Genomic DNA, 9,598 nt, shown 5'->3' with positions numbered 1-9,598 from the left:
GTGGGAGACACGCAAAGCGGGAAGCCAGGGGGTATCTCAATAACAGGATGTTAGAAAGAACTCACTATTGGATTCGGGTTTGTGTTGGATAATTTGGGAGAAGTTTCAAGGAAGTAGAGCTCTCCTCTGTATGAGATGTTGTCAAGAATTGGAGGCAATGCTATGATTGGAGTAAATCTTATCTATAAGATGGGAGGAATAAATCAGAGCTAAAGCTATAATTGGGGATGAATCAATAGTCCTTCATATCAGTCAGGATAAGGGAATTATGTAGCATTTTTGTGTCGGGAAAATATTCATGCTTTTGTCATGTGTTGAGTCATGATTATGGAGTGGTCTTGTTTTGTCTTGTTCCATCATGGCACAGAGTGGCTGTGTCTTGGGTTGATGTTCTGTGAAACTATGTTCAACAGAGAAATACCATGGCCCAACTATGAGCCCCATGGCGGCTCCTAGCACCACCGAGGCCTGGCTGATAGTGCCAAGTTAGTTCCTAGCTGTCATTTTCATCAGCTGTAAGGAAGCATAATCCAAGGAATATGATCTAATCTAGGAGAACATGGATGGCTTCCTGGAGGAACAGACATTTAAATTAAGAGTTTAAAGTTTAAAAGGTCTTCAGTTACCACAGTCTCAGGAGTTCATTTAGCCTTTTCTTCTGTTTCTCTTTTCCTCTACTCACCAGCACAATTTTTTCTTACAAATGGATTATACTCAGAAAGCCTTAGTCAAAGCCTGCTTCTCACACCATTTCCAACCATCTCTAAAAGTGAGATTTTCCCTGACTGTGGAGTTTCCTTGAGCAGCATCTGTTAAAAGTTCTTGTGAGAAAAATCATAATCATCATAATAATACTAGTTTCATTTAAATGGTAAATTAATGATGAATAATATGCATTTTTAAAAAGGCACCAAAAATGTTTTAAGACACAAGATGTTTGGGCAGGAAATAAAATGATTGAATATAGAGTAGAATATTACTATAAAAAATGAAAAATTGGGCCTTCAAAGTTAATGAGGTGAGTTTGATTGGTACCTGAAGAAGAGACGGGAAAAGAAAATATATCTTTTTTTTTCTCTTATTTCAAAGCTTGATGGTAGAAGTGAGAAACAGAAGTTTATCCCATTGCAGAATTAACAAACACTCCTGCAAAACTCACGATTAAAGTCTTTAAATCTCATGGAATTCCAGCTCTTCAAAAGGCTTTAGGAGATTAGGAAATGTTAAAGTCTTGTCAATGGGCTAAATATCCCACCTCCTGTCATGCAAAATAACAGATGATTTAAATAAGATCCAACCACTGCCAGTCAAAATGGAAGCATGTTTCTAAGAACTGGCTGTACATCCTCTACTGGGAAGAGTGTACACTGATCTTAAATGCATACAGCCCATGACAGGAGCTGGGAGATTATGCACTGAGTAACCTAAGACATTTCTTACTACTATGGCTTAAGAATTTGAATTCCCAGTGATCGTTCTATTTTAAACATTTGGTGCTAAGGGTAAACTATGGTAACAGTAAAATTCGATAGATGGATTATTTTGTATTCTCTGGTCATCAAGAGATAATGCATTATACATCTCAAACAGTTATTTTTGTTATTTTACTTACAAGTTTGGATTCAATTTCAACAAATACCTATTGAGAGCCCCCTGCTTTGTCAAACATTATATTGGGTGATTTCACATCACTACCATGCAACAATGCGGGAGAGTAGGTATTAATAGCCCTGATTTTTTTTGAAGAATAGTTAGTTAGCAAGGATCTATATTCTTCTACATAACATTTAGTAAAGCAAAGTCCTGTTGATGGTGAGAAATCCAGCACACAAAATAGCATAGGCATCTCATCTTTGACCAACAACCTTGAAAGTATATTTAGTACAGATTCAGAAATATTGCCAATTAATTTGCGATCCAAGCGTGTGAGTCCACATAGTAGATTTCTTTTATAGATATGGAGTCTGAATACAGTTTGAATGCAAATCAATTTTATATGCATTCATAAAAATGTCTGTATAATTAGAGGGTACCAACTCCAGTGCACACAGCATCTGAGAACTAGCATGAGAATGCAGGGGCTAATTACTCTGTAGGATATGAAAAGGCTCAAAGGGCCTGGAGATCTAATTTCTTCCCACTAAAATATGCAGTAGTGAGTGTCTAGAAGTTAAAGCACTCTTGAATTTCACATTTCTTTTATACTGCTAAATATTTGCCAACATATCTTTTACAATCAGACATATTTTCAAAGCTTGTAAATTCTACTAATTAAAAATGATACAAGCTAGTTGAAAGAGCAGCTGTGGCAGCAGACAGGCAGCAGAAGTTGGCTAACAAGAATGCCACAGCGGGTCTGGACCCTATGAAGTTTCTGTTTTCTTTATTCCAATGCTCCCTTTTGTATATTTAAAAGTAGATGAGCTCAATATTTCTGTTTCTATAAGTAATTGTTTTTGCTTTATCTTAAAAAAAGAAAAGAAAAGATATGGATGTTCATTTTGGCTGTTTTATTGTGATGCATAGCTGACAATATGTCAGGTACTATTAGTTGCTATTGGACGTACCACACATAAATAAACAGTGAAGCAGGCTCAAGACTCTCACCCATTCTGGAAAACAGAGGAACACGACGGTAACCTGCAAAAGGAATCATATCTAATTAGAATAATACAAACATATTAATCTGTGTTAGCTCCAGTAGTGCTACTGAGATAGAAGCTATCTTTACGAAGTATGCATTAAAAAGCATGCTCATAGAGTTATACTTCCATCTTGTATATTAATCTTCCACGAAAAGTTAAATATCTGCATTTTTTTATTCTGACCCAACACTGAGCACTCAGCTTCTCCTCCCTCCAAGAGCAGCATGATCCAAAATTTGCCACCACCCTTCTGCTTCAGGAAGACTTTGTTTCCTAGGCACAGCTCAGGTGCTGTTAGAAAAGTAAACCCATTGAGATGAGGGAATTGGGAGCACAGTGTGAATCACCCCAGGAAGCTGATTCTGCAATGTAAGGGCAGCCAGCCATGAAAAGGGGTCAGGAAAGGACAGTCTCAGACTCCCAGTCTCTTCTCCTCAGGCAGGAAGAACGAGTCACTGCTTCTCCCTCCTGGTCGATTGTCATCGTCATTTCTCTATGGTAGTCATAACTACTCTTCACTAAAACAGAAGAACTACGATCCATGTAAAGAAATGCTTATGCACGCCAAGTTTGTCTAATTAGTCTTCCCAGCAATTCCACACTCCCACCCCATTTTCCACATGAGAACACATTTCTGTAATTCCACAGAGAAAAAAAATATGTGTCGATGCATAAAATTTCTTTTACATTCTATTTTTATGGATAGAGCTATTTGGTATATCAAAGTATGTCTTTAATATATTTAAAGGTTAGCAGGATCATCTAACTTTGAGGAACATTACCTTTGTTCATACATAGAAGTGGTATAGTATATTGCCCAAGAAATTCATTTCCTGTTATTAAACCTTGATTTTCAACAACGAAACGTATCAATGCCAATTCTGGCACATGAATGATAAATGTGAATGTTTCATTCCATCTTGGACTAAAAGCTGAAAAATATTTTTAAAAAAGATACAAAGAATCATAGACACTATCTCTAGGGAAAAATAGATAATACCTATTCTCTAAGATTTTTCTTTTCAACACTTTAACAATAATGATAGTTCGTGTTTTAGAGCACGTAAGTTTTTATCATACCCACTGAGAGAGGAATAATAACAATATTGGGTGTTCACTATTGCTGGACAATGTTCTAAGATCTTTACATAGATCATCTCAGTTAATCCTCATAACAACTCCATCAGGGTTATTACTCTCCCCATTTACAGATGGGAAAACTGAGCCACGAAGATGTTACATAATATCCTAAGAGTTTCACATAGGTAGCTATAAAGTGGTAGAGCAGGAATTCAAAAACAGGGAGTCTGACTTCAGAGTAGAAAGGTTTAATCATTAAATAATATGACTGATGGGCTTAGGCATTTCCTTAACAAAGAAATTGAGACATAAAGAAGTTAAGTGGCATCATTTTTCTATACCAGGTCCTATTAAGGGAATAGCTCCTTATGCAGTTGCTGGACTGAAACCTAGATAATGACTGCTTTAAAGCCAGCACTTAATCCTTCTTTTGAGTAAGTGCTCATTTCAAAATCCAAAATTGATGATAATTTCTGTCTCTAGCGAAATAAATCATCCCAAACAACCAATCCCTTGCCAAACAAGACATTCAAATTGTGTCACCACAACTCGTATGATATGTATGACCCAAATCATCCAAAACTTAAAGTGCAATTTAAGGCAATCAAGAAATTCACATCCAGATTAAATAAATGCTCTACTTAATAAAGACTCAAAGGTTAGGAAGGGAATAATATGTATAGTTTTTTCGTGTACAAAGGCAATGCTACACTTGCTTTGTTGACAGCTTTTGTTCTTTGAGCTCCATTTCCAGAAGCATTGATGAATTTGTGCCTAATTATACTATATCTGTGTTTTCTCCGGTGCACCTGTGGTAGCAGGAGCACATTCGCCAGATGGCAATCCAGGACGCAGCCTATGCTTGTAGAAATAGTAAACTAATTGGCTCACGCTGGAATAATGACTGTATTACTTTGACATAAGAAAAGAAATAATTCCATGGGGTAAAAGGGCATTTTTAGAGTCAATTCTTTACAAACACTGAAAAACGTTTGCAGAAAATTTTTACACTGATTAATTCCTCCTCCTCCAGCCCTACTTCAATGCACATGCCCTTTCTGCCTTCCTCCCTCTCTCTCCCTCTGTATCTCTTTCTCTATCTCTGTCAGTGTCTCTCTCTCTCTCTCTCTCTCTCAAGCTCACACACACACACACAAAAACCATGAATTATAGGAGAAAGTCCTAACTTTTAATTGTCAAAGTCAAAAAAAAAGTACACCAGGATACCAAATTTGATAGTGATGAATATAAGTTTTCCCAGACATGACCAAAATTAAAGAATTACTTCCACACTTTAACCAAATGTGATCTTTTTCCTCCCAGACTCTCTTGTCTTTAATTACACTACCATTACCTTAGTAGCTAAGTCATCTTAAAATATCTCTTGCCAAGCTATCTAGACATTTTCTCCTGCACGTTTCTCACTTACATCCCCTCTTCCTTTCCTGAGGCCACAGCCCTCTTTACAGCCTGACTTTTACATCCTCTAACGGTTGAAAATTTATCTTGGCTCTATTTTGTATTTCTCATTTTCCTCTCATAGATTTCTTCCTACTTCATCTGCAGAAACAATCTACCTAACGCTCACCTCTGTTAGTGTTATAGTGGATATCCCTGCTTAAAACTCATAAGTTTGCCCACATTCTAGAGAAAAGAAAGTCCCTAACACCTTAGCATGGCTTTCGAGATTTTCCATGATCATCCCCAGTAACTTTCTCAATTTATTTCTCACTAATCTTTCTTAAGCACCCAGTATTACACCCATCTTAAGCTTCTTGGCTCTTCCTTAGCATGTTTGAATTATGTCTTCCTCATGTTTTAGGACTCACATTATTCTTTCTGCCTTAAATGTCCTTATCCCTAATCTCTTTAAAAAAATAAAAATAAAATTCTACTCATGCTCCAAGAACCATCATCCCAAGCATGCACCTTCCATTTCCACTTCTTTATACTCTCCTTAAAAGCACTAATGGCGCTGTATCATAATAATTTTACTTGCATTTCGTCTCTCATACTGAACTGTAAACTATACCAGAGTTAATTGGGACATACATAATAACACTTTAATAAAAACAGATTTTAAGTCTTTTGATACTTATCACCAGGCTTTTAGCATAGCAGAGGCTCAGTAATGTTTGATGAACCAAATTGAATTGCTGCAGGGACAGACTTGTAAAACACAGGGATGTAATCACAATTCTAGAATCATAGTATTGTAAAGGGTACATTGAATAAATTAAGGTTCTATGCATTTTGCAATGAAGATTCAAGTAGAGAGGATAGAGAGAACAAAAGATAGGTCGCTTGTAAGCCATCAACAGTTCCTATTTCTTGGCACTGCCATTGTAATGTGACTTCCACTCTAAGAGGTGCCAAATGAGGCAGTAAGTCATCACCAATATCCCTTCACATCAATAATATGGGGTGAGGCAGAAAAAACTACCCAAATCTCTTTTCCATGACTTTTGCTCTAGAGACCACGTTGGGGGGCAGTATTCAGGGGAACACATGGGGTGCAGATCATGGACATGGTTAGAAATTATCATCCAAGGAGAAAAAGACAAATAAAACTACACTTGGTCCTCTGCCAGTGCCATTTAGCTTGGAACATATTTACAGACTCCATAATGGAGTCCACTATACTTTGGGAATATCCACTCAAAGAAAATTCTAGACTCAAAGATCAGTTCCAAGGTCTCCTCCAAAGTGACTCTGACTCGGGAACCTACCATTTCTAATTTCCTTAGTGATTTTTAACCTCAAAGAAGAAATGGCAATGCCAGTAGTGTATTGCATAAGATACCAAAGGATGGCAAAATGCTAAAAGATCTTACCCAAATTATTTATTCTAATCCTCCACTTCCTTTCTGGCAAAATGACTGAATTATGAATCCAAATATTATATCAGTAGGTTTCTATGGCATCCTCAGCCTGAGTCAGATGCCATAGACCTTTGATCTGAAATGATTCAAGCAGTGAGGTAAAAATGTGTAATATGCTATGTCAGAACAATCAGAAGCTTTTTATTTAACACAGAGGCTAGAGGCTAAGTAGATTTGCAGCTGTCAAAATGTCTTTCCTAATTCAGCGATATGGAGGAAAACATAAAAAGGAAGTAAAAGTGTTTTTTTTTTTTTTAAAAAAAGTAATAAAATCTTCCAGGTCAGACAAATGTCTGCATCCATAATCTGAAAATATACCTAAATGACCCAATTTATTATCAAATTGTGATTTCTGTATATAACATTTTGGTAATTTTGAACCTAAGGAAAAACTTTTGCCTTGTGAATAATATGTGTAAAAACTATCAATACACAATTTGTAAGCTTTCCAACAGGAAGTCTAATAGAAGTTCAATAAGATATATTAGGAGCTCACCATTTTTTTTAATTACACGAGTCTGCTGCTTCCTTTGATCATTTGGAACACCAAAAACTTCTATAATCACTGACGTGTCAGCTTTGTTAGATGATGTGCTGCTAAGAGGCAACTGGATACCACTGATGAGCTGCACAAGTGCATATGCATACCAACGTTTAGCAGAATATTAAACTGCATTGCCACTTAATTTCAAAATAAAATCATGTATCACAAAAAAACTGATAAACTCTAAGTCAGTTCCCACAAAATAAACACCGAAGCTGGAAAATAATGCAAATTTTAAAATTTAAGTCTTTTATCCTCAAGTACCAGTTGATAAATACCAAGAATCTGTCCAAATCATTCCACTTTAAGGAAACGTGACTATAGTGGAATCCACAATGTCCAAGGTTTATGACTCAATAACATCTATTTTTATTTTAAAAGCATTTTGTTATGATTATCTTTTACTATCATTTAGGATGAGTTACTCTGATAATATGTACTATTTATAAATTCATATTATATATGATACAAAAAATTAAAAGCAATATGAATATTATTTTTAAATGTAAAAAAAAGCACCATATAACTTCTTATAATAGCATTTTCTGATGATAGGATTTATGTCTGAATACTTTATGAGATTTTGCATTATCCATTCTTACTTATATAATTAGGATAAGTAATCTGAATCTGACAAAATTCTTTGTCTCAAATGTACATAAGTTACTGGGTATCAAAAGAATGTTTAACAAAGTAATTAATAATAATTTTATTTAGCCTTTTATTAGCCAAACTAATTGTTGAGGCAAAAATTTGTTTTACTTTAAGAACTAAAATGAGCATTTAAAAAAAACTGTATGTGAGATGTACTAATTTATGGTAAGAAATGGAAGATACAAGCCTCAGTAAAAACTGAGGCATAATTTCAATTTTTGAAGATTATATAACCAGGAACAAATCAATAATTACATTTAGCAAAAATGAAGGAAGAAAGGGAAAGAGAAAAGGGGGAGAAAAGAAAAGTTGCTAATGTATAATTTTTCTTTTCCTAAACCTGCACATGATGACATTAGCTAGAAATCAGAGTGACTATGCAAATATTGAACCATGACTGTAGAATGGCGATCAGTCAACCAGCATAATTAAGCGTCCGAGTAATTAGAAAGAACATTGGCCATAAATACATAGTATACTAGTACCAAATACCAGTGCATACTAGCTAAATATCACTCTGCAGGTAACAGACTCTTCCCCAAAGCTTGGTACATCTCATTCCAAAAAAAACCATTGTCTAATTTTGAAAAACATAATTGAATATGAGAACTGGAAGAGAATTCAGGAAGTATTGGTCAAATGATTTGTAAACTGTAATTTACAAAGCCCACTGTGGAGGAAGGGATGTCAAACAAAAAGCCCTTAGTGGTCAACCAGAGTGGCTCTGCTTTCATTCATTGGCCTCAGGCATAAGATTTTGAATTTGAATCCAGAGGTAGTTTCATGGTAGTTTTTGTAAATTTGAAAATAACTGAGCTAGCCCAAAACACTCAGTTCAAAGATGACAAAGAATAAACCAGAAATGCTGACTGCCTTCATCAGGGACACAAGAAAGCTAATAGTAAAACTAGGCCTTCTGATTCCCAAGTCATGCTCTCCACATTTTGTGCAGGTCATAAAGTAACCACAAAGCTCCCTCAGATGATCCAAGCAAGAGAGAAAGGCCCACATGGCTACCTGGAAGAATAATTAGGCCTGCCTACTTCACTCCATGGCACCTACACCTCAACACAAGACGCCTCAGAACATGAAATGTGGCATTAGTGAGCTTTTGCACACACCAACTACCTTCCACCTTCACTTTCTCAGTAAAAATGCACATATGTTCTCTTAACCCTTCTCGATAGGAAAAAGAAATCATCCATGAAATCAACCTACAAGTATCAAGCATATACTTTTTCTCAGGCACTGTGAATAAAGGTTAAACAAAACACAGTTCTTACTCTTAAAGAATCCTCAGACAAGTGGGGGAGAAATACAAGTGACAAGCAAATAATTATAATGCAGTGTGATAATAGCCATAACATATTGTATGCCATAATATATGCATGCATAGGGTGTTATAGAAAAACAGAGAAAAATGACAAAAAGAAGCACAACTAACCTGGCCTAGGAAAATGGTTCCAAAAAGCAGTGATTCCTAAGTCTTGAAGAGTGAGGCAGAATGCAGGAGACAGGGGAAGGAGGGAAGAAGAATCCAGTCACAGGAAAGAGGATATGCAATTTATAGAGGAGAAGCATGGTCAGAGAAGGATCCTGGTTTCATATGGTCATAGACCAGGTGAAAGACTAGAAGGGGTGGGAGACAGGGCTACAGAAGTAGCCAAGGCCTGACTAGGAAAGCAATCAGGAAAACAAATATTAAGTAGGCATGATCAGACTGGTGGTGTAGCATACTCTCTGGTCAACTTGTGGAGGATGGATCAGAAGGACTCAGACAGACTGCCTGAAAC

General features: G+C 36.2%; 1 protein-coding gene across 3 annotated transcripts in view; it reads right to left on the bottom strand.

The window, feature by feature from the left end:
- Positions 1-2,499: 2,499 nt before the first annotated feature.
- Positions 2,500-9,598, bottom strand: part of PLCZ1 (phospholipase C zeta 1) — a 50,658-nt gene continuing 43,559 nt past the window's right edge. For 2 of the 3 annotated variants that reach the window (XM_012785513.2, XM_076006835.1), the window contains 3 exons: positions 7,104-7,233; positions 3,428-3,577; positions 2,500-2,640 (listed from right to left, as the gene is read on the bottom strand). In XM_012785513.2, coding sequence (XP_012640967.1) covers positions 2,555-2,640; positions 3,428-3,577; positions 7,104-7,233 — 366 coding nt within the window. In that variant the 3' untranslated portion in view covers positions 2,500-2,554. The remainder of the gene's footprint in view (positions 2,641-3,427; positions 3,578-7,103; positions 7,234-9,598) is intronic. The other variant, XM_020287612.2, reaches the window with a different exon arrangement.

This window comes from Microcebus murinus, chromosome 10 (assembly GCF_040939455.1).
Source record: "Microcebus murinus isolate Inina chromosome 10, M.murinus_Inina_mat1.0, whole genome shotgun sequence".
Lineage (NCBI taxonomy): Eukaryota > Metazoa > Chordata > Mammalia > Primates > Cheirogaleidae > Microcebus > Microcebus murinus.
This window is presented reverse-complemented; position numbering and strand designations above follow the sequence as displayed.